The 25,679-nt window shown below is 42.7% G+C and overlaps 1 protein-coding gene across 3 annotated transcripts in view; it reads right to left on the bottom strand.

Annotated features, from left to right (window-relative positions):
• The window catches only part of Gmd (GDP-mannose 4,6 dehydratase), a 33,466-nt gene that overhangs the window by 7,473 nt on the left and 314 nt on the right, over positions 1-25,679 (bottom strand). For all 3 annotated transcript variants that reach the window (XM_065444437.1, XM_065444438.1, XM_065444439.1), the window contains exons 2-10: positions 25,557-25,632; positions 22,305-22,437; positions 14,921-15,030; positions 14,639-14,831; positions 14,329-14,433; positions 14,131-14,258; positions 12,143-12,261; positions 8,606-8,702; positions 6,506-6,574 (exon numbers count right to left, since the gene is read on the bottom strand). In XM_065444437.1, the coding sequence (XP_065300509.1) occupies positions 6,506-6,574; positions 8,606-8,702; positions 12,143-12,261; positions 14,131-14,258; positions 14,329-14,433; positions 14,639-14,831; positions 14,921-15,030; positions 22,305-22,437; positions 25,557-25,619 (1,017 nt within the window). In that variant the 5' untranslated portion in view covers positions 25,620-25,632. The remainder of the gene's footprint in view (positions 1-6,505; positions 6,575-8,605; positions 8,703-12,142; positions 12,262-14,130; positions 14,259-14,328; positions 14,434-14,638; positions 14,832-14,920; positions 15,031-22,304; positions 22,438-25,556; positions 25,633-25,679) is intronic.

The raw sequence follows: 25,679 nt of genomic DNA, 5'->3' as shown, positions 1-25,679 counted from the left end.
GGAAAATAAGCGCGCAAAAACAGAGAGGAGCTGTTCACCGAGATCGTGCCGCACTGTCTGTGCATGCATGGGCGTGCGGGAACGAGCTTGCGCGCCTCCGCAAGCGTGCGTGTGGTCTGGTCTGGATAACGTAGAGTGAGCTCGGCATGTTCACATTAAATAAATGCTGTTTTCATTTTGTGAACGCTGTCCTTTCTTTTCGGCCTACATTCGAGGTAAGTTTTCTTAATTTTTTCTGGCTTCAGACATTCAGGGGTCTGCTTAGAATCAGGACCGGCCTCATCACCATCAGCCTATTTTATGTCCACTGCAGGATGAAGGCCTCTCCCTGCGATCTCCAATTACCCCTGTCTTGCGCCAACCAATTCCAACTAGCACTCGCGAATTTCCTAATTTCATAGCACCACCTAGTCTTCTGCCTTCCTCTACTGCGCTTACCTTCTCTTGGTATCCATTCTGTTGCCCTAATGGTCCGACGGTTATCTAACCTGCGCAATAAATGACCTGCCAGCACCATTTGTTTCTCTTAATGTCATTTAGAATATTGGCTATACCCATTTGCTCTCTGATCCAAACTGCTCTCATTCCGTCTCTCAAGGTTACGCCTAGCATTCTTCGTTCCATCCCTCTTTGTGCGGTCCTTAACTTGTTCTCAAGCTTCTTTGTCAGTCTCCAAGTCTCTGCCCCACATGTCAGCACCGGTAAAATGCACCGATTATAAACCTTCCTTTTCAATGATAATGGCAAACTTCCAGTCAGGAGCCCACAATGTCTGCCGTATGCGATCCAACCCATTTTTATTCTTCTATGAATTTCCTGCTTATGATCACGGTTCCCTGTGATGAATCGACCTAGGTAAACATATTCCTTCACAGACTAAAGAGGCTGACTGGCGATTCTGAACACTTGTTCCTTTGCCTAGTTATTAATAATTATCTTTGTCTTCTGCATATTAATCTTCAACCCCACTCTTACACTCTCTCTGTTAAGGTCCTCAATCATTTGTTGTAACTCGTCTGCAGTGTTGTTGAATAGAACAATGTCATCGGCAAACCGAAGTTGCTGAGGTATTCGCCATCGATCCTTACTCCTAAGCCTTCCCAGTTTAATAGCTTGAATATTTCTTCCAGGCACGCAGTGAATAGCATTGGAGAGATTGCGTCTCCTTGTCTGACCCTTTTCTTTATAGGTATCTTCCTATTTTTCTTGTGGAGAATTAAGGTGGCTGTGGAATCTCTGTAGATATTTTTCGGTATATTTACGTAAGCAGCCTGTATACGATTATGTAATGCCTCTATGACTGCTGGTACCTCTACTGAATCAAATGCCTTTTTGTAATCTATGAAAGCCATATAGACAGGCTTATTATACTCTGCGGATTTCTCGATAACCTGATTGATGTGATCCATTGTAGAGTATCCCTTCCTGAAACATGCCTGTTCCCTTGGTTGACTAAAGTCCTGTGTTGCCCTTATTCTATTGGAGATTATCTTGGTGAATATTTTATATAATACTGGGAGTAAGCTAATGGGCCTATAATTTTTTAATTCTTTAACGTCTTCCTTTTTGTGGATTAGTATAATGTTTGCATTCTTCCAGTTTTCTGGGACCCTTGCAGTCGATAGCTACTTCGTATAGAGAATCACCAGTTTTCTAAGCATTATGTCTCCTCCATCTTTGATTAAATCAACTGTTATTCAATCTTCTCCTGCTGCTCTTCCCCGTTTCATGTCTTGCAAGGCCCTTTTAACCTCATCGCTAGTTATAGGAGGAGCTTCTGTACCCTGTTCATTACTGTTTCGAATAGATTTATCCCGAGTCCTCTGGGCACTGTATAGGTCAGTATAGAATTCTTACGCTGCTTTTACTATACCTTTGTGATTGCTGATGGTATTACCTTGCTTACCTTTCAGTGCATACATCTTGGTTTGTCTTATGTCAAGTTTCCTTCTCAATGATTTCAGGCGTCCATTCCTTACGGCTGCTTCAGTCCTCCCATTACAATATTGAATATCACTTATTTTCGCCTTGTTGATCAGTTTTGACAGCTCAACGAATTCTATCTTATCTTTTGAGTTGGACACTTTCATTTTTTGTTGTTTCTGTATTAGGTCCTTTGTTACTTGGGAGAGCTTGCCTACCGGTTGCCTTGGTGCCTTGCCTCCCACTTCAATTGCTGCCTCTGAAGCCAGCCTAGTTACGGTTTCATTCATTACCTCTATGTCATCTTCATCTTTCTGTTCGAAGGCTGCATGTTTGTTTTCGAGCCCCAGCCTGAATTCATCTGCTTTTACCCTTACTGCCTCAAGGTTGACCTGTTTTTTCTTGACCAATTTTACTCTTTCTCTCTTCAAATTGAGGTGAATCCTGGCTTTCACTAACGTATCATCACTGCACTTTACCCTACCCATCCCTTCTACATCCTGCACTATGCTGGGATCGGCAGAAAGTATGAAATCGATTTTGCTTGTTTAACCATTAGGGCTTTTCCAGGTCCACTTTCTATTGCTACGCTTCTGAAAAAGGTGTTCACTATTCTTACCTCATTCCTTTCTGCGAATTCTACCAGCATCACTCCTCTAGCGTTCCTAGAATTGACACCGTAGTTGCCAATTGTTTGTTCACCAGCCTACTTTTTTTTCCCACTTTTGCAATGAAGTCGCCCATTACTACAGTATACCGAGACTGCACTTTTCTCATCGCTAATTCAATATCTTCATAAAACTGATCTACTTCCTCATCATCATGACTGGATGTAGGAGTGTAGGCTTGTACTACCTTTAATCTATACCTCTTATGAAGTTTGATTACGACTGCTGCTACCCTCTCATTAATGCTGTAGAATTAATTAATGTTGCCCGCTATGTCCTTGAGATTAGGAATCCCACCCCACATTGCTTCTTACCTGGGAGACCTCTATAGCAGAGGACATGGCTGTTATTCAGCAATGTATAAGCCTCATCAGTTTTAATCTCACTAAGGCCAATGATATCCCAAACAATGTCCGATAGTTCCTGAAAGAGTTCTGCCAAGCTAGTCTGACTCAACGCAGTTAAGCTAGCCTCACTCGAGAGTGAGGGTCAGTTAGATTTGCGTAAATATGGTAGGTATCACTAACTTAGGTGCCTAGGAATCCAGATGTATATAATAAGCTCTACTCCTATTAAAGGAAACATCAAATTAGTACCTCAGCACTGAGAACTCAGTACATATATGAACGTCTAGAAAATATCTTTTATTGATAGAATTTCAATCAAATAGCATTAAGTGCTTTTTTACCTGAAGAAATAGTGGAGTTGTCATAAACACCACTGAGACTTTTAGTTTAATATTAGGACATACTGTGCTTAATGGAAATTTTCTATTGCTTCGAAATTTTTGCTTTCCAATTTTCCAGGAAACAGGATGGTTTTTCCAACTTTATGACAGGTGGGTTCTGTGGGTTCTCAGCTAGTAAAGGCCAATCTGTGCAACGGACAAAAACGGGGAATGTGCATCATGTCAACTGGCACTGCTTCGGGCGGTCATTGGCGCCGTACGTGCCAGTTGCGGTCGGCGCTGACAGTAAAGAACTTTTAAATCGGGAGGTCCACGGCAAGTTCACCGATGTGATAACGGGCCACAAACCGTCGCAGAAAGCTTGTCGCTAACATGTTCCTATGGGTTGCACATTAGTGATAGGTTGCGAGATCACGTGTACAGGTTAGATTAATGGCAGCTGAAGTAGTGCTCGGGTTCACAGGCCGGCAACTACCATGAGCATGCGTGCCAGGTTTGTGTGCTCGCATGTGGGCAGAGAGCTCCGAACTGTGCAAATCTATGAGCATGAAAACTGAACACGCGTATACGGTATGACCAACGTGCCTTCCGATGGCTAATTGGCTCAATCTTTGCACATGCTTTCATGCGTTCCATATGCACTGCTTTTGTTGTTCCTTCTGTCCGTGTAGTGATGAGATCGCGCGCCATGGGAACACTGTGCATGTCAAGGCACCGACGACGGCCCAGTCATTCACCCCGAAATACAGTAAAACCTCATTAAACCATACCCGCTTAAACAGTAGTTTCAATTTAAAAGTAGTAAAGTCAAATCCCCGACTCAGCGGCCATTGAAAATAATGTGTTTTGTATCCGCATAAACCATACCAGCTTCTTGTGTATGTATCGGTTAGCATGTAGCGTTTCCACTTGTCGTTGCGCATACATGGCAGTGTGTCGTCTCCATCGGGAGGCCCAGCAGAATAACAAGCCTCAGAGATCGGAACAACGGCATCCAAGTGCCCTGTACATTTGCGTGTGAAGCCACATCAACATCAACATGATTTCAGCAGCGTGCCAGAAAGCGTTGTGGCGTCGCGCAAGCAAGGACTCGCGTCATGCTGAAGCTCGAATGAAGAAGATGCCGGATGCTCAGCATAGAAGAAAATTTAGACATTGTTTGTGCTATCGAATGTGACACAAAGAAGTCGGCGCTTGCACACGACAGGGATCTACTGTTGACTATGGTGTGCGGCATTTGGAATGCGAAGAAGTTGCTCTGCAGCGCTGCTGCGACCACATAGAGATTTCGGTTACAAGGTTCGACTCTTCGCCATCATTGCCTCTGTTTTGCCCACGTGACGCCTAGTGACAGTGATGAGGAAGACACGGAATGCGACAGCACGGGCAATTCAGGCCCGACAGTGGCAGAAGCTGCGCATTATGTCAGCCTCATGTATGCAATCTTTGCGACGAGAACAGCACCCCGCAATGAAAAAGGTGCCCCGCAACTTCTGCAGCGCTCCGCGCGCAAGCATGGAGAATACGTGCGCGCACCATTACTGAAGTACATTACTGTACGCGCCATTACCAAAGTAATGGTGCATTCGGCGTCTTGAGCCGTGCGGAACTCAGTTCGGTGGCAGCAAGATCCGCTCCTGGATCGCTCCTGGATCGATTTTTGCTACAGCTGCCGCTGGATTCCCCTACCTGCGGACCAATCGGAGCGCAACTCAGCGATTCGAAAGATGGCAGCCAAGCTTGATGCGCTTGTCATATCGCAATCTTCGAACGTGTTGCGACATCGGAAACGCTCATCAAATTGGTGCGTAAATGCACCACCAACCACGGGAAGCACAAGGACTAAGCGACCTGACAAGGTGGCGTGACCAAACTTCTCACGCTCTTGCAAAGCAGGACGAACCCACCAATGCCAGTGGCATCGTCTCTTCGGCGAATGCTTTTGTGCGTCATGCATCGCCAGAAAGGTGCCTGCCAGCAGGCCTAGCTAGCAGTGCTGCCTCTTCTTGCTCAGGGTTTATTATTGTCATTGCAAGCAGTGATGAAGTGGCCAAAATAAAGATATGCGAACTCTACGCAAGTGGAGATAGCTGCTCAGTTTCGTTAGGGTGTACTGGAAAGGGGGAGTGGACCCACGGCGGACTATCCGCTGAGGATTTTTCAATTGAAAAATTAGTGGCGCCACTATTGCCTTCACCTGAATGAGCAACTCTGCACGCCGGTCAGTCGCTTGTCGCGTCCGAGACCCTACCGCAGCTGCATGGAGCTTTGACAGGAGTTTCACACTGCTGCATCTAGTTCCGATACTCGGTGATGGAAACAGTGATTTTCTTCCCCGCCGACCTGCAGTCAATAAAATGGAGAAAGAGCAACGGAAACACTGCTAACGGCACGACAATGATGGTGCGTCGAGCAGACGACAGCAACTCAGCCCGTGAGCTCGCCTCAGCCAATGGGTGCTGCCGAAACAGGCAGAGAGAGCTTCAGGAGAAAGCGACAGCAGCGCCGCCACAATTTCAGCATTTTTTTCAATGCCCTCAGCGCTTGCCACACCGTTCGCTGGACCCACTGCCTCATTCCAGTAGCCTCTAGTTTCGTGTCGCGGGAACATCTGGGATATGCCGTGCTTGCTTGGAAGTGAGCGTCCTACACAGCAGATGGCACTATCGCGTTCCGGCTGCGCAGAAGGCAAGCAGTGTGCACGAGGCAAATCTCAGCGGCAGGAGCATTCCATTCGCTGTAGACGCCGGATTCCCCTAGTATGAAAGTGGCATAAGTTTGAGGCCACTGTCGTCGCTGCTAGGCCACCGCGGCATCAAACGAAAATAACACTCTTGTCGTGTGAAGTGAATGAATACTGCATGTTTTTTTCCCCTTTCATCGCGCTCTCTCCAAGTTCCGTTTTTGACAGGTATGTGGTCGATTTCATGCTACTATTTCGGTTAAACAGTACTACCGTTTAGTACGTACTTCTTCCGAGCTCCGGCCAACTACGGTTTAATGAGGTTTCACTGTATCTGAAAAACTGAATACCAGATATTTGATTTGCAAATTGAATTATTCAAATGCTCACTATTAGATTCGAAATCAAATATTCGAGTATTCACCCACCCATAGCTGTAACACATTCAGGCTGGTGACTGACTTATCTTTTGTAGATAGCACCGAAAGCACAAACACATGGAAGAAACTAGAACAGTCACAAGCGCTTCACTGCAGAACAAACCTGAAATGGGATTCTCCTTTCCCAACCAAGTTTTTCCTTGGCTTTGCTAGCATCTCCAAGCAAGAAGTCCTAGAAAACAACACAAACATTTCAAGTTGCATTAGTAGAATGATAGGCAGTTCAGCATGGAAAGAGGAAACAGCCTGCAAACAATGACTGCTTTACCAAACTTCCAGCAATGTTAGCATTTGATAGTCACTGTGATGTTTAAAATATTAAATCAGAACTCGCATACTTGCAAGAAGAACAGCCTTAGCATTAACCATTCATCTAACATTACTGAACTCTAAAATGCCTTTTGCTTCCAACCACATATGGTTTACGTAAACGAGAAGTATCTTCATTTTATGGGAAATTTTAAGTAAGGTGAAGTAAAAAATGCGTTTCTATGTAGCCACAAACATGTAACATTTTTTCATTCAAATCGATTATAGTAAAAAGAATGCTGGAGCACTTGACGTGGTATGACAACTGAACAATGCGTCTCGGAGCCAGTTTATTCAATCGGTTGAGCATTGCAGCTTTATGCAGACTTGGTTCCTTACAGATGCACAATTACCACTGTTATTGTGCCCTTTTGCACTCCACTACACTGTTTGTGGTCAGCATAACTTCAAATGCAAAGAATTCCGTAACTACTTTAAGGCATTACATATTCAGATTCACCTGCACTTGTAACCACAGCTTAATTCAAACTGCAAAATGTACACTTCGGACTACTTAACCCTTTGAGGGTCAATTACGTAAATATAAGGCGCCGCGAACAAGTCCGTAAATGGTCGATGCTGTATATTTACGGCGCCGTCTGTACGTTTAAAAAGTGCGCCCATTTCCTAACTTTTTCTTTTCTGTGATGTGCTGCCACTATGTGGGAATACAGGGATTTTTTCACGCGCCTCCCTCTCTCGGTTTTCGTTGCATGGTTTGTTTTAGAGCTAGTTCGCTCCGGCGCATCTAGATAGTACCGCTCGCGCATTGGCGCGCGCGGGCGGGCGGCAGTACGGGTTTTGTTTTCGCAGGCGGTTTCGGCTTCTTGCGCTTGCAAAACTGATGGCTATCTCATTACTAATCGCTCAAAGGGCTAACGCCTCTTTCCCGCTCGTTCAGTGCTCACAGAGGTGCGCAGAGGAATGATGCCGCCATGCATACGTTTCCGCTTCCTTTCTTTCTTTTCTTGGAGACTTGTGAAACCTAATTGCCTCTGGTTGGCGATAAGATGAAGATTAGTGGAAGTTTGTCTCACGTTTTGCTTTTTTGACAGGCACAAAACCACACAGTTTTTTTTAGTGCGCGCACCTACGCAGTTCCATTACGCTATGGATGTACATATTACATATTAGTGTAAGAGCAGGAACATTTGAGTCTTGCAAAATATTCTCATGTGCGTATTTTCAAGGCCTTCAACTATGTGTATAAAAATGCATCAAATTTTTAATTCTTATAAGTTTATTTCCTTTTTTATTGTTGTTACTCATGAATGAAGAGTACATATATACCACCGAAAATATTTTTTTCTCACTTTACTGTCACCCTAGAAAAATTGCGGTGAATGTTTTTTGAAATAAGTCCCTAAGAAGAATTGAAATCTGCAATAAAAAAAAATCGACCCTGGGTGGTCGCATATGTCGAAAAAAAATCTACCCTCAAAGGGTTAATGCTTATTAACTGGCTACAGAGCAATTGCATGTTGAAATCCCAAGTAATTATGCATAACAGGCATTATGATCACTTTTTTCCAGTATTCATTAATTCATGCTGGTACATTAAACCTTCACTTCGTAGTGAGTACTGTGTGTTCGTTTTCTCTGGAGTGGCTCTTTGGCTACGAAAGTATTAACAATAAAGAAAAATACCAAGAATACATCTCACCCTTTCAAGCCAAGTTGCATAGCACAGCACCAAGACTGCGCATCTGACATCACAAGTTACTTCAAGAGCACGAATGCACAGTGTTGATAAATATTTAAAAAATACCCTTTAATTTTATCACATGTTCTTTCTAAGCTATCGTGCTGCACACATACTATGGACTTATTTAGGTGATGTCGACTGCATTCTTGTGCTGTACTTTACAGCTTGGAAGAAACCTAGCTAACTTACCACTTCTGCAGGGCGAAAATACTTTGGGTTGACCTTTATTCGAACAGCGCCACTTTCTTTCTCTTTTCCAACTTCATCAAGGCCCGAGCCTTCCCACCTATGAAAAGAAGGCCATTACAAATTATTTGTCACACTGCGTGACTAAAGCACAGCAAGACGAAGACCCAAGAGGAACACATGCAATAGCCAACTGGTTTCTTTGGGCTACTGGGTGCAACACTGCAAGTAGGTACAATGTGAGCAGACAGAGCAAGGAATGAGATAGGATGCTATGCTAACAACTTATCACTTCTGCAGTTGCTAGTCGGCGCACCATTTGTTCAGCCTCGCACCTTGGTCTGTCACCACCTGCTTGCACGGTACTATCACATTCAATATGAGCTGTAACGTGTGAGCTTTGGCCAGAGCGATGCTCTACAGAGAAAAGTGGAGAGGGTTTTAATATTCCAGCAATGTGCAAACTCCCATGATTTTCATCTCCTTTCTGCATGGAGCGTTAATGCACTGGCCCGCCGAGCAGCGTATACATCCTTAGTGTTCAGCGCAGCATGCTTTGTCATGGTGCACCACTGCCATAACTTTACAACAATTTTTTTTTTTTTTTAACGATAGAGCGATAGCTGCTCGGTGGGCCAGTGTATCATTGCTCTGCGTGGAAAGCAGATGATGGAAAGTATGAGGGTATGTGCAGATGGCTGGAATGGCGAAAGCCTCCCTACTTTATTTCGAGAGCGTCGCTCCAGCCACGGCATACGCATTGCAGCTAAAATTGAGTACTGTAATACATACGTACATCCAATAGCCGAACAAGAATTGATAAACTGCAAACAAAACTATCAAGGACATACAGATAACCTGAAAGAATCCACTGGACTACACCTAGCGTCCCCCTGCATTATTAATTTCCCCCAGTGTAATTATTGTCTGGGGCCCATTCCGCAGCAGACTGGGATGAATAAAACATTCATTAAATTCATTTCTACAACCAAAGTTTCCACAGTTGAAAGCTCTTGCCAGACTCAAAAATCGAATACAGCTTGTTTACGACACAGAATAGTAACTATTGGAATAAAGTTATGTTGAAAGTGCACCTCCTATGCAAAGTAGTGCGAAGTACTAAAACACTGACGTGATTGCGAGCTGTGATGCGAGGAAATTTCGCCTCGCAGAGGGACAGCACATGCCGACCGCCTGTTTTTGTGTTTATTGTTTATAATAAAGTGTTTATTGGTTTGTGCGCCACTTTGAGGCCTTCTTTTTTTAATATTCGGCTGAGCGCTTCGCTGGTACCTCTGATGTACGGGATGGACACTCGCTTCTGGGGTTGGGGAGAAGTCGACGGCTGAAGGTCCCGCATTTTGCTTCTTTTTTTGTTGTCTGGTTGTCTGGTTTTTTGTTGTCTGGACCAGACAACAAAAAAGAAGAAGCAAAATGCGGGACCTTCAGCCGTCGACTTCTCCCCAACCCCAGAAGCGAGTGTCCATCCCGTACATCAGAGGTACCAGCGAAGCGCTCAGCCGAATATTAAAAAAAGAAGGCCTCAAAGTGGCGCACAAACCAATAAACACTTTTAATATCCTCCTCCCTAAACCAAAAGATCGTCCACATAAAGAAAAAGCTCAAGGCGTCGTCTACAAAATCAGTTGTGCCGACTGTCCGGCGTCGTACATCGGGGAAACCAAAAATCTAAAAGAAAGGATCAGACAGCACGAGAACGACGTCAGGACATTCAACCGTATTCGCAGCGCCGTCGCTGAACACTCTGAAGACGCCGACCACAAAATTGCTTTCAAGGAAACTGAAATCCTTCAAACAGAAACGAACTGGCGAAAGAGACTACTACTGGAGTCATGGCACATTCAGAATACGGGGAATAACATAAACCGCGTGAAGGGCAACCTACCCTCGGTGTATGTCCATGGCCTTGGCGACATGACGAAAAGAAGAAAAGGACGCACAGCCAGATAGACTCCCGCTTGTTTCACCAACACAGAACGTCGGCGCGACCCTGTAACCTCCCCCCCCCCCTCCCCGCCTACCATCAAGGGCACCCTCGCGAGCACTCCCCCCAGCACCGGTCATCCCAGCACCATGGAAGCGCTCAACACACCCCCCTTTCCTTTTGTTCCCCCCACCTTTCCGTCTGTGAAGTGTCTCCCCACCTCCCGTGTTCCCCCCCCCTCCTTTCTTCAAAAAGATGCTTTAAAAGCGGCACACCACCACCCCCCGAAGAACAACCCCCTGAAGGAGGAGCCGAATGGGCTCCGAAACGTAGGGCTAATAAAACTCAGTTATTTGGTTGGAGTCAGTCTCAAGTTCTAACACAAATTCTGCAGCTGGCAATTCAAAAATCACGCTTTTCAATGTCGCCAGTTCTTGAACTCACAAGATCACGCGTCCAGTCAGTTGCAACTGCTGTAATGCGGCACTCATTTCTTAAGGTTTTGGGAGCCGCGTTTTGAAGTGACATTAAAACTGAACATTAATTATATGTCCCATTGGAGAATTTAGGGTTTCATTCCATGATTGTATCAGGCACAGATGCACTCATTAAAACAAAAAAGCCACAAACCAAAATTTTGATCTCAGTGGTCCTTTAAGACTAGCACCACTTTAAAGATATGCGACCTTAAAATGTGCTGTGAGATACACCTTTCATAGCTTCCCAAAAGTGTATCTCGTACAGTTCATCTTAAATTTTATTTATTTCTTAAATTGGAAACACCCATAAAATCTGAACTATATTCACTGAAAGCACCGTCTGACCTCTCCACCGCTTTGTGTATATACAAAGCATTACTGAGGACATTAACTGGACTGACGAGGCACTTTTTAGCATATTTTTGAGGCAGATATCTCGAATATGGTGCTAGTCTTATAATTTCTACTAAAGCAGGCATAACTTAACTATTTCTTAGCGTCCATTTCGCAATTACAACATTGCCCTTACGTGATTAAGATAATTAGCTCAATTTGGGTAATTTGCAAAATTATCACAGATATCTTTTTTGCTACTTATGTCCACCTATCCCATAGCCTCTCTCTCTGTGCATGTGAGTACAATACAGGAGGGTTTTTAATTATATTCTCGGGTATTACGTGCCAAAACCACTATCTGATTGTGAGGCACACACTCCAGATTAATTTTGACCAGCTGGGGTTCTTTAACATGCATATACATATACTATGAGTGTTCTTGCATGTCGTCCCCATTGAAACGCGGTCACCACAGCTGGGACTGAACCTGTGAACTCTAGCACAGCAGTGCATTGCCGTGGCTACTAACCTACTCTGGCAGGTCAAAATCTTGAGTGCACTTTTCAGCAGAGTGATGTGAATAAAATTGACAGTAAATCCACACGCCTAGAACTTTTTTGCACCGTCCAGTCCTGCTGCTTTACCTATAGTCTGTTGTTTTATGCTGTAGTTGTTCAAGGTATGCTGTGAGTAATACCCATGGAAATCAATATTCCACAGGACAGCTCCAGATCACACAAAACAACTATCATTAGCAAACTAAGGCTGCAAGTCACTTACACAATTGTTCGGCCAATGTGCTTGAAGGCCACTTCAACGAACTCTCGGACACTGTGGTATTCGCCGGTGGCAATCACAAAATCACTCGGCTCCTTTTCTTGAAGCATTAGCCACATCGCCTAAAACAAGAAAAATAAAGTATACTACCACATGTAAACCACATAAAGGCACATTTAAGCACCATTTGCCTCTGAAACAAACGCACACATGCACAAATACTAAGTAATCACATTGATTCGAGGCTCCCTCTAACAGTTAGTGGATCTCAAACTCTGAACACATTTTGGAGCATGTGCTTAAAACAAGATAGACATTTTCTGTTTGTGATGACTGTTGGTGCAGTCCATGAATAACTGCACATCTGAGCTTTGACCAACAGTTTTCTGTTAATATGCACATTATAAGAAATAAATATTTATTAAACAACACAGCAGTGCAGTGGCATGAAAAAAGTATGGAAGGCCACGTGATCATTTGAACTCACTCACCCTTGTAACTTCCCATAATACATTCATGTAGATGTTAAAATTAAAAACGAAAAAAAAAGCTAAGTCCACTTTTACTATAACCAATGGTGGATAACTATTTATGTATACTCCCATAAAGTCAATCACGAAGTACACCAGCCAAGCAACTGTGTTCACACCGCACGTGAACTAGCATTCCCACTTGCTGTTTTGTGCACAGAAACAACATTTCCATAGGATGCTGTTTTTTCTGTACCATGCTACATTGCACTATATATGGGCACTATTACTTCCAACTGTAATAGCAACAAGCCCATTGCTTCTGGCAGCAATTAAAGCATTCAGTTTCACTCAGAAGGCAGGCCAATGTCCCCAAGACTGCAATGCCTTTTCTTTTATGTACTCCCATGGCCTCCGAAATCGCACTGACCAGTGAACCTTTGCTCAGGCCATTTCAATAGGTGCTCTCCCCAGAGAGAGAGCCTGGTTTTCATGGTTCCTTTGCACGCAGCGATGCGGGTCCTGTGAGGTGACTGTGGAACACTGTATGAAGTGGCTGGCACTGTGAGCAATTTACACATACACTTGCAGTGATGCCCCCTTTTCATGTGCCCGCAAGGAATGATCGTGGCATGAGCACGCTATCAATGGTGACAGGAGTTTAGCAGGCTACTAAAGAACAACATTGGCTATGTGATGGACAAAGCAGCATAAAAAGAAAAAGCCTTCAAAGTTGCTGAGGCTCAAGGTACTTCATTTGTAGAAGTAGTAAACACTCAATGTTGCAATAGAGCAATTCTTTCATGTCTATAATACACACTTGTCGCATCTCTCAAATTCACCTTGTGTGACTACATCACTAACCTACTTCAAAAGCCTGTGAGCAGCTGAAAGCTGCATATGCTTCTCAGAAGATTGGAACATTCTCACTTTACGCACACAAAGGCATGCATACACACACGCACACACACAGAATGTGCACCAGCTAACATGGATCGTACCTTAAGAAAAGATGGGTCATTTTGCATAAACGAAACTAAGTGCACATTGTTCACAGTCGAGTTAAGAACCCACTAGCAATTTTTGTTGATATTCGATGATTTGCAATTACATAACTTGTTAGCTACTGTTCCAATTGACAAGACACCATTTAAGAAGTTGTAGACAGTTATAAAAAAAATATCAAAGTGGGATGTTTTCAGCAAGAAGCAATTAGAGCCTGCGTGATTTTTCCCAGTGAAAATGAAAGCCCACCAACATGAAGGTAAAGGTGCCCTAGGTAAGTTGCTGACAGGCCTTATGTGCCACCTAGAATGACTATCTTTTAAGATTTTATTTCACCTGCCACGCTTTTGATGATTGTCTTTTGCATCGTACAAAAAACAGCTTTGATTTAAAATTCAAACATATGCAAGAAAATTTGTTCAGCTCATTTGTACTAATGCTCCTATTCAAGTGGTGAAGAGCACTCAATTCCCTTACACAGAGGAGAAAAAAATCAAGAAATGCTGGAAGCCTCACCTCAACATAATCCTTTGCATGGCCCCAATCTCGCTTCGAGTCTAGGTTGCCAAGCTCAAAGCATTCCAATTGGCCCAAATGTATCTTTGCAACGGATCTACTAATTTTTCTTGTTACAAATGTCTCACCTAAAATGTAAGGTGCACACAACCCTATGTTACCACAGTTACACATTTATGGTCTAGGCAGAAAGCTCACCTCTCCTGGGACTCTCATGATTGAAGAGTATGCCATTTACGGCAAACATGTTGTAGGCTTCCCTGTAGTTAACAACGATCCAGTACCCATACAGTTTTGCAACACCTTAAAAAAAAGGAAAAAAAGATTTACAGAAAAAACTGCCTGCACTATGGGCGGTTCGCTCTCCATAAAGAAGCTGTACAAAGTAGCTTAGAACCCTAATGCTTGATTTACCATTTACGGTACTTTTGAGATAAGCCAAACACAGCTAAATTGTTAACTGAGCAGCTAACGCCAAGAGCAAAACCAGGAGATTTGGCCGACTTACCATATGGTGACCTTGGATAAAACGGTGTTGTCTCTTTTTGTGGTATCTCTTGCACTTTTCCATATAATTCGCTCGTTGAAGCCTGATAGAACTTCACTTTGTGCTCTAAACCACATACCCTGATTGCTTCCAAGATGCGCAGGGTGCCAATTGCATCCACGTTAGCTGTGTACTCACTCAAGTCAAAAGAGACCTAGAAGAAATGCCATGCAACACACTTTTCCTAAATGGAAAGAGCTTGCAGTTCTCAAGTACATAAACAGCATGAGATGAGGTACTCACTTTTACATGACTCTGGGCACCTAAGTTGTATATTTCAGTGGGATTTGTCTGCCTAATAAGCTTCACTAAACACAAGCTGTCCGTTAGGTCACCATAGTGGAGTTGCATAGCTAAACAAAGACAAAAGTGAAGCCAAAATAAATTCTCAATGCCATTTAGCCAGCTTAAGGAATGGGGGACATGTAAACAGGGGATGTAGTGTGCCAGGCATACAAAAGAATGCAAAGAGAGTAGAACCGAAGCAGTTTGGGTTTTTACGTAAACTGAGTCACCTGGATACGCTATTTCTAAATCTTCGTATTAATTCCACAGCACAGGTGGATCTGACATTTTGCAACTTTTTAACCTCATGAAGTCCCAGTCTGTTTCTTTACAGTTGGGATGTGTGAGTATACAAACTTTCGAGCAAGAATCGAATAGTCCTAGATATTCAATTCGGTTCGAGGATAAACTATTCAAGATTTTTGAATATTTGTCGTCGTTCAAATATAAGCGATAACACTTCTTCGAACCTCAAGGGAGAGAAAGTAATGGAAGTGAGGATTGTCCTGTATGAGTGTCCCAAAAAAAGTTGCGATTGTTGTGCAGAGGAACTAATTTCGAAGTGAACGCACAGGCAGATAATGTCTGCTGAATAATTTCCAGTCATTAAATAAGAATGTCTTGCCCTTAAGAAATTTGTTGTCTCGATTTACGCAAAGCAATTTAGCACTTGGCCAGTGTTGCTATTTTTGTACTACTTAAAGAAATGAGTGGTGCTGTAGTATAACATCTCTCTTCGTCGGAGAATACAACAACCTATGGGCACCTTATGATGCTTGTTTCATTGCAGTCATTGTCATGATGCAGCAGATAACCGAAAGGAAATGTTGAACATTACAAGCTGAGTGGACATCCAGTCTTGAACGTGCATGCATAAAATAATGTACACAAGCCTCATTTCTTCTTTTTTTTTAACCACATGGATTCTGTACAAATGTTATATAACTGACTTTGCTTAGAAATTACAAAATATTCTATGTTTAGAGATCATTTTTCTCGAATATTTGTATTCAATTCGATTAGGAAATTTAACAAATCAAACACCCCTACTTTTCAAAGAACTGTGACACCAACTTATATGGTGTATTCTAATGTAACATACAGGGCTCAATGATTAAAACACAATTCTCAGTCAACCCTTTTTTCGCCCCCTGTGACCGCTGGGTGATCGCTGAGGAGGCCGAATGCAGTTATAATGCATCAAAAAGATTCTCGCTTTCACGTCACATAAAAATGCAACATCTCAGTGTTACCAGCACCCACCAGTGGCGCAAGAAAGTACTGGCTGCCATGTTGTCCAAGTATCACATTTCAATCACTGAGCATTGTACATATGAGGATAGTACCTAACACTAATACAACAGTGCCTCATGGTGCTGCAGGATCACGCCAAACTAAAGTGATAAGGTTTCCCAGGCCGTGAAGTTTGTAGAAATGGAGACTCAATGCTATGAATTGATGAAGTGTATGAATTCCATTCTTTCGACTTGTTTTGGGGCTTCATGTCATTTCATCTACATGACATGCTGTCGGTGCAGATTTAGTGTCCTGAAGAGGGAAGTTGGTAGACCGAAAAACATACTGAAAGAGCTCTGTTCACCTGTATATCCACAAGTGCCTGTTAATTTCCACTGTGGCAAAATAGCTGCGCTCCCACTCAGCCTTCACCCTGATAGCGAAGTCGGCTAGCTGCTTGCTGGGGTGAATGACTTAATCCCCCATCTTTGGTTGCCAAGGCTTTTTTGATGGCTGTAACCTGACAGAAGTTCTCAGCATATTGTTAGTGACTTAGCAGGATAACACTACCTGTTTATCAGCAGAATTAATTTCCATACTACTATGTTTTACAATAACTTTAGCTGAATGGCTACGATGCTGGAACTAAGCTGTTTTACAGCCTTGTGCTGTGCTGAGTCAGGACAGTAGACAAAACACAGGCATCACAAAAAACAGCACGAGCATTTCCACTAAAGTAGGATGTTTCTCGTCTAAACAGGGATGTCTGGTTCACATATTGTAAATTCACTACCATTGGCACTTGGCCAATTTTTTACTAGTCCAGTTGGTTTTTCTGTAACTGCTATCGCTATCAGATTCAACTTTTGGACTGACACACACTTGCAGATTTTCCAGTCTTCAGTGGATTAAAGTTTCAAAAACTACCTTAAAGGGCCCCTCACCAGGTCTGGCCATTTTGAACTGACAAGTGCAGAGCATACATTGCGCGATAACAATCATGTCGGCAAAGTATTACATCGCTATGCACCACGGAAAGATCTGAAATTTCAATCCGAACGCCATTTCCCTCTTCACTCGCGGCCGCCGCGCTCCAAGCCGGACAGTGACGTAATCATGCCCTTGCGCCTACATAATCGTGTCCACAGCGCGACGTCGCTCGTGGTGACACGCGACTTCGAGAATTATTCAAGACAACATCTGTTATCTGTGCGATCTGTTGCTTGAATTGACGAATTGAAGTTTAGAGAAATAATAAAACACACAAATGGAATGCCCCCATGTTTTTTTGTTTTACTTTGCACCGAAGCAAGAGAGATGCACTTCCGCTTCGTCGGCTTGTTTCCACGGTCGTGCGGTCACGTGCACAGGTACCGAAACTATGCCATTTTCTACTGTGTTCCAGCGCATGATCACGCTCTGCGATCCCCTTGTTCTGCCTCAGTATTCTTGTAGCACTGAATTATACCACTAGTCATGTTTCCTTGTCCACAGCGTGCAAAATCGTGTGCTGTGTGAACGAGACAACAGCTCGCACATGGCGCGGTCAGTGGAAATGCATAGCACCGGAAAATAAAGAAAAGAGAGGAGAAAAAAAAAATGAAGGCGGGGCCTGTGACATATACGTCACGCGGGCCTCGAGGTCTGGTATGGGAAAACGCAGAGAAGGAATTTCGCTTGCGAAGGCTAGATGGGGCGAGTGGAGAGAGCGTCTTGCTTGGCAGTGGAGCCTGCCTACTGAAATCATGGGTTTGCGGCCCTGAAATATTTCTATCTCGGCTATTAATGAGCTGGTTTGAAAAATTTTTGCAGCAGAACACCCCCTAGAGGACACGTAACTTCCAGCATATAACCAAAATTTGGTATGGGGCCTGGTGAGGGGCTCTTTAAGATTTGATGGGTCAATGGAAAGATACGTCAATCCACAACCAATGGGCTTGCTTCAATTGATTCATGCTATTACTTATGCACAGCTTTCAGGAGACATCCGATTGCCTTGGTATGCCATCCTTTTTTTTGTTGCTTTTTTCATGTAATCTGCATGTTTTCTCAATTTTCTTAACATTCAACAATGTCACGGAACACCCACAATTGCTGCTTTTTGCATCAGCTGGCATTGCCGTTTCTTGATTTCCGAGAATTCAGAAGACATACCCTTTTCTGTAACCACAGCTACATACAAAGCCGTCCCCACAAATTCTGGGAAAAGTGCAGTGGCAGCAATATCTTGTAGAGCCCTCAATCTGATTACTGCTTCACCAAGCCATTTACATAATGGTCACGTGTTAGCTTGCCATAGTGAGTACACTAGGTGCAAATAATTTATTTGTAGCACAAATACTGCATAAGCAAGGTGTGCATATCAGGGCACATGAAAGGAACTGTCCATAATGATGCACCACTGTGCCACCTCTTAAGCCTTTGATCAATAAATGCATGGATGCTTATGCACACCTTAAGTAGGCAGAACAAAAGTATTATAGTAGATTACTGACAGTAAACAAACACAAATATTGGTAATGGGCACGCAAAAATCAAATGCATGCTAGTTGCATACTTACGGACAGGATAGGCTAGGACAAGATAATAAACATCACAGTATAACAAACGTAAATTACATTGTTAAACAGAGCTGGAAATGGCCAAGGGACTCAGGGTTTATAAAGGAGTAACCCTAGGCATGTTGTAGCTTGCTCAACGTTGGGGTTATATATTACAGTGGGCCACTTAAAGGAAAGTCTGAAGTGGCCTGAAGTGCCAACCAGAACAGCAGTAGCTGGGCGTATGTTGACAATGGTAACAAATTAAGGATGATAATAATGGTGTGATTACAGCACAGCACTGACTGTTCAATGACAACAATGATGGCATGATAATGACCTGATAAAAATGACAATGGCAATGATCTCACAGTGCAGCCAATAAGGGTGCACAACAGCTCACATCGCAGACAAGGGATTAAATCCTGCGCAGGGACTATAGTATGCTTTCTACTGATGTCTGCCATGGAAACTTGATAATCATAATGATGCACATGACAGACACCACAAAAGTTGGATGAGGTAACGCTGACAACCACCACAGCTTTAGGGGACAGAATAGTATGTGAAGTGGAAGGAAGGCTTTCAAAAGGACAGGGTGAATAGTGTTTTATGGATTAATGCAATTTGCTTTTCCTTTGCCTGAGTGGTCACCAAATAGGCAGCAGGTCTGGAAGTGTGATTGTAGTCCCTACAGTCATTTTGAGTGATTCAGACTGATGGAGTAGCACAGACACAAACCCTTGTTTCTTACATCTAGGCCTGTCCCTTTTTTCAAATTTGTTAGTGCTTGCAACAAACTTTCTGCCTCACTCTTTTTTCCAATTCTTTCAGCCATGGTGATTTTTCCTCCAGTTTGAAGACCTTTTTTCCAATCCTTGCATCAAAAACATACATTTAATTGCAACTTTAGAGGCACTGCAGCCACTGATAAACCCATCAATAATGAACATATAACTGCAAATTGATGAGACAAGAATCACTTTGAAGTTCCTATGAATCAAAACCAACTAGGTAGCCCATCAAAAATAAATTCCTCATGTGTTGCTTGTGAAAGCTAAAAATGAGAGTTACAGTCATGTGGTTTTGCAGAGGTGCGCACATAGAAGGTGCTTCCATTCCGTGATACCAAAGGGACACCAAAGCTGGGACTGGTCCCGGTTCTAGCTTTGGTGTCCCCTTTGGTATCACGGTCCCAGTTCTAGCTTTGGTGCTTTCCATTGCCGCTTTGGTGTCCTGGAGGCGCCGCCAATAATGTGAAATAATGACATGTTCTCACATTTAGTAAATAACACGATTGAATAAATGTAATTATGTCCAGCCGCCAACTTGTGACACTAAGTTCAGCACTACCGCGCCCTGCGACTTCTGCTGGCATACCTAGGGACAAACACATACAACATGTGCTAAGAAACTCCTCTGTAGTGCCTAGGCAGAGTCATATATTCAAGGAGGAAGTCCCCACATTTCCTCTCTTGCACCCGCTCCTCCTCGCGCATGCGCACACACGTCCGACGTCTCCGCAAGTGCCACGCCCCGCTGTACTCACTGCCTAGGCCCTCTACACTGATCTACTTGGCCAAGTTTCACCCTACTAGGCAAACGTTACTCCTGAGAGCGAGAAGCCCAATGCAATATGAAATGCCACCTACGGTGTTCCTTCAGAAGGCACAACTTATCTCAGAAGGCCTTATCTTTCTCTATTCTCGCAACATTAGGAGCTGCAAGTACAAATGTAGTACTAGCACTTCCGAGCTTTGGAAGCAAAGCATGAACCCTGCTGACCATGGCTAGTGCGGCCCTATTAGACGACTACCCTTTGTAGAACAATGGCAACAGGCTGAGGCTCTACAACAGTTTATTAGTATTATACTACAAGAGCTTGAAAAAGATTTAGCATTTTTTTCTGTATCCTAGCATATGTAGTCAAAATACAATAATATTAGTGGCCTGGATACCATAATGTATGACGACTTACGAGGAGGCATTATAGCATGGTGCGTGTAAGTGACTAGACATGTAATTTATTTAAGAATACTGCTACTCTCGCATGAGAAAAGGGTTGCAACAAGGTATGCATAAAGAACATATCACAATGAAATAACAGAACATAAGATACTGGCATATACAATAGTGCATTATTGCAAAATCAAACGTTGAAAAGCCCAATTGCAGTAAAAGAAATTATTACCCACAGCACCTCATCAGCATTACAGTGGGGGCGAGGGGGGCAAAACACACAAAATTTGCAAGTACAGTATTACTAATTAAAATATTGTTACAATTATTAATTAAAATTAAAAATACCAACCATAGTTAAGTACAATTTAGAAGTACAGAATGAAGGATAAGACACATTCTATTACAAATGCTCAACAATATTTAATATACGATTAAATAGCAGTTTCAAAAATTCCAGTAATGATGAGCTCTCTGTGTGAGACAAGTATAGCTTTTTTGACCACTGTTATAGATGAGTTTAGTAAATTAACCTTTAGCAGTTGAGCAGTAGTCGAGTTAGCGCTGCTCTTTTCGTGACAGACAGTACGACTATCTGAAACAAAATCTCATGTCTATTCAAAGTGCATCAGGAAATGCTTGTTATGTGTAGGCCATAATTTTTCAGTGGAAACATCTTTTAGGGCCAATATTTGCACGGTTGTGAAACAACTGGTAATTGAACTGTATAGATGCTAATTTGCCTTTGTTTCGAAGACTGGGAAGGTCAGCCATGTTTAGTAAATCAGTAGATGTACTTGTACAAAAACTGAACTGTTTTTTTTTTGTGTGTGATGTCATGTTTTGAGTATGGGAACCACAAACTATTAAAGGGACACTGAAATGATTTTGAGGATTTTGCACAAACACAGTGAGTTGCTCGGTAGGTCTTTCTAATCATTAAACAACATATTTAAGTGTTTGACGTGAGGCGTGTTAATTTATTGCGAGGTTTTAAAACTGTGCATCGCTACCGATCGCAGTGGCACTGCTTTTCTGGGTTTTCACGGGACCCCTCACAACTGATGTGAGAAAACGTTCAGCATTGTGACAGGACACTCGCAACGCACGTCGTTGCTTGGATAGCTCTCACAAGGAAGAAGGGGGGGGGGGGGGGGGGGCTCGACAACCAGGCAGCTAGCAGAAAGGTTGGGGAGGCTTCCTGCACTGGCTCCAAGACAACCGGAAGTAGACAACACGACGTCACGTGATGCAGAGCCAGTAAAGGCTGAGCTTAGCCTTGATCACTCAACAAATGAGTTGAGGCAAAAAAGCATGGCTAAGGTGGAGGGTAATATCTAATCATCCCTAGCTATCTTAATACGAGATGTTTCACTTAAATTGTGGTGCTAATGTTTTACTGTAGCTGTACACTACACGTCTACAAAGTTTTTCTAAACCATTTCAAGGACCCTCTAACACTGATCTATAGCCTTACAAAGTACATGTATGAAGTAGTACTGCCTTGAGAGAGTGACTACATGCAGAAAAATGCATGGCGTGCTACTCCCACCAAAGGCTGCCAAAATTTAACACTGCTACCATGTGATTTATCAAACAGTACCTACATCCTTGCTGATGCGTCTTGGGGTCTTTGTACAGATGCTCGATCCGACCCGTGTTGAAAGAGCTGGATCTACGAATTATTCCATGAACTTCATAGCCTTTGCCAAGAAGAAACTCCGCAAGGTATGATCCATCCTTCCAGAAAACAAAAAAGTTAGATTTATGACAGTATAAGATGACAAACCTATTAAAATCTTTTTTTTTAGTAATCAAGAACCACAGGGCTCAAAATAAAATGTTTCAGAACAGATTATCATCAAGGTTACGATGTGTGCCAAGATAAAGCAATATTTTTATAATCTGAAATTGAGTGGTGTGGTGCACACTTGCACGTACAAATAATGCAGCACAGCTCCCTATTTCATGCTTGCACAGGCAAGCCACGAGAAATTTCAGCTTTCTCAACTAACCCTGTGGCACCCGAATTTTAGCTCCTGATGGCACATATCCACGATTTTTTAAAAGAATACGTTCAGTTGTGAACTAAACATTCTCCACATATGGCTTCCAATATGTTCTGCAAGTTTCTCCAACATGAAACGAGAGTTGAAACATGAAACCCTTACATTAGCTGCATGTACTGCAGCTCATGTATGAGGGTGAATCAGAAAGTCTTTGCCTCGATTATTTCTTTTTTAACCAAATTATGGCTGTCAATAAGAAGTCAACATATCCTTTCCCAGTGGTGGACCTTTTTTTGTACCAGCCTGGCCTTATCTGCCAGTAGCTACATGGCATACAAGCAATGAAGTGCGAGAATCAGAACCGCCAAAAAGCTCCAGTCATTTCACAAGGAGAGTCTGGACCACCCACCGTACAGTCCAGACCTCGTCCCTAGTGATTTCCATGTTTTTGGTCCGCTGAAGAAGTTCCTGGCAGGGCAGTGATTCACGTGCAACGATGAAGCCAAGACAGCAGTCTGATGGCTTCACAGTCAGTCGGACAAATTCTACCATAGGGGCATCTCAAATTTAGTGCTGCGATTGGACAAATGCCTGAACCAGTGTGGGTACTATGTGGAAACGTAGTATAAGGTACACAAAATACTATGTAGATATGTAATGACCTGTATGTACCTTATTCTGGCTCATATAAAACAGGGGCAAAGACTTCCTGATTTGCCCTCGTGTATTCAGTAAGACAGTCATACCATTCTTTTGTTTGAACCATATTTTTTTACATATGACCATAGATCTAACGAAGTCTTTAACCCCACCAGAAAAAGTATCCTGGGAAGCTCTCTTAAATGACAAGGTGAGCATCAATTCACTATGCTGTATCATTCAGCATGTACATTACTGAAATGTATACACAACACCTCTGGAAAAGTAGTTATAATGAATAACTGATGATGTTGCTTTTTTAGCAGCACCAGCAACCAGGTGGAAACAGATGAAAAGCCTGTTGCCATTTAACCTAAGATGGCTGGTAAAAGACCCCATTGTCCTCACTTTCAATACCAAAAGCAGTGGCGTTATGAGGTCATTCCTGGAGCCAACTCTCAATTTCAAGAAATGATTCTGCAGTTAGTAATACCACCAGAGAAGTGGGAAGAATATTTCTGCACAGTGAAAGTTGATTCACATTGACTTGAGTTTGCAAATGATAAATTAAGACTGCAAAGAAGGCACATTAATGTTAATCATGCGACACTGGGCCAAACTTTAGCCTGAAGCAAAAATGAATGAAAGACAGCTCCTAATTCCCCCTGCACAACAGACATGCTTGGAAATAAACTGTGCCATTGGCAGATGTTTTGAAAGATGGTATTATAAATATGTTAATAGTTTCAAAGTTGAAATAAAGGTCATAATTTTGCATAACAAGCTGTAAGCAGGTCACCCTGCATTCCACAACCAGCTACAAGGGGGTACACACTAGCGGCACAATGGAAGCTGCGAATAGGACTACAAGATGGTGTATGTGATGTCATACAAATACATTCTAAACTGAATTTTCATTCCAGTAAACGAGAACTCACGCTGTGCAAATAATGTTTATATCAATGGAAGTGCAAAAAGATAAGCTTGCAGGGTAATCAATACCTACCAGGTAAGTGCATTATGATAGTCAAATTAAAAAATTACATCCAAGGAACTGCCCAAGGTAAAGCATTGAGGCAATGTTCCAACAACAAAATTTCTGGCTGGTGCGGCCAAGACCAGTCATTATAAGTGAAGGAAAGGCTTCTTAGATCAGGTGGATACGTTGCTGCTTCGGCCTTACAGACACATAGGCCAGCATAACATAAGGGTTCTTTTTGTTCAATTCTATTTTGCTTTTATCATCCGACCTTCATGAATGGTCGATCCTGGTGATAAGGTAGGTGGAGTGCCGATTTGACCACTGACAAAGTGCAAAAGGTAAAGAATTGGAATATAATGATAACATCATCCCTACCATACAGTAGAAATAAAATTTTACAGAACAAAAGTAATGCTAAAAGTTTGATGTTGGAATTCTTTCAATCATTAAAAAGAAAGAAAGTACTTTACTTTTGTGCATCAATGTGTTGCTTTCTAACAGTTCAACATTCCAGTTTGAAAATTTGAAGACTGAAGACGGACACTGCCACAATAAAATGAAGAGTGGTCTTCGTTGGTTCATCTCTGTGCTGGGGAAAATTATTTTCCCTGTTATCTGTAAAGACATCCTACACTTGCACAGCAACAATTTCATTTGCCAGAAAAAGGCCATTTGTAATCGCACATTTGTTAGTTTGCTTGCATAATTGATCATGAAAGCAATACCAACATGGATAGCTGCACTAAGACTTCCACTTTTGTATTCAGCAGCAGTAATATATGAATTCGGATGCAATCCAACTATTTGCTTCTAAGTGTTCACAAATCAACACACATTATAGTTGTCTGTTTTTTGTAGTTCCGTATAAAACTTAGGTTTCTCGTATAACCAGAAAAAAAAAGCAAAAGAAATGTGTGTTGCGTAAGAGGAAGATAAGTTGGTTTACGTTCCAAAGGTGCAGCTGCAAACAATTTTCCTGCCAATAGCAACTCATAAATGCGTAAATTGCAAAAAAAAAAAGAAAGAAAGAACAGGGACGGTGACCATGTTGTGCGATGCATCCTATGTATTCGACGTTACCGCGTTAAACATACACAACTCACGCGGCAGGAGTTCGCGTACGTTTGCCACGTATTCACATGAAATGCGCTATAAAAAAAAATGGTGCCAGAACACAGCACAAATCAAACGCGGCACTAAGCCCAATTAAATGATGACTGTTCACTTACTTGCCCAGTAATTCCCGAAATTAACGCAACTTTTCTCTTGGAACCATCCTCCCCCGAAGCCATGTCAGCTATGAAGCTTCGTTGAACACATGCAAGTAGAGATTTAAAAAAAAAAATGCGTCA

The sequence above is a fragment of the Dermacentor albipictus genome, chromosome 1 (assembly GCF_038994185.2).
Source record: "Dermacentor albipictus isolate Rhodes 1998 colony chromosome 1, USDA_Dalb.pri_finalv2, whole genome shotgun sequence".
In the NCBI taxonomy this organism is placed as follows: domain Eukaryota; kingdom Metazoa; phylum Arthropoda; class Arachnida; order Ixodida; family Ixodidae; genus Dermacentor; species Dermacentor albipictus.
The sequence above is the reverse complement of the archived record's forward strand: the minus strand, read 5'-3'. Positions and strand labels throughout refer to the sequence as shown.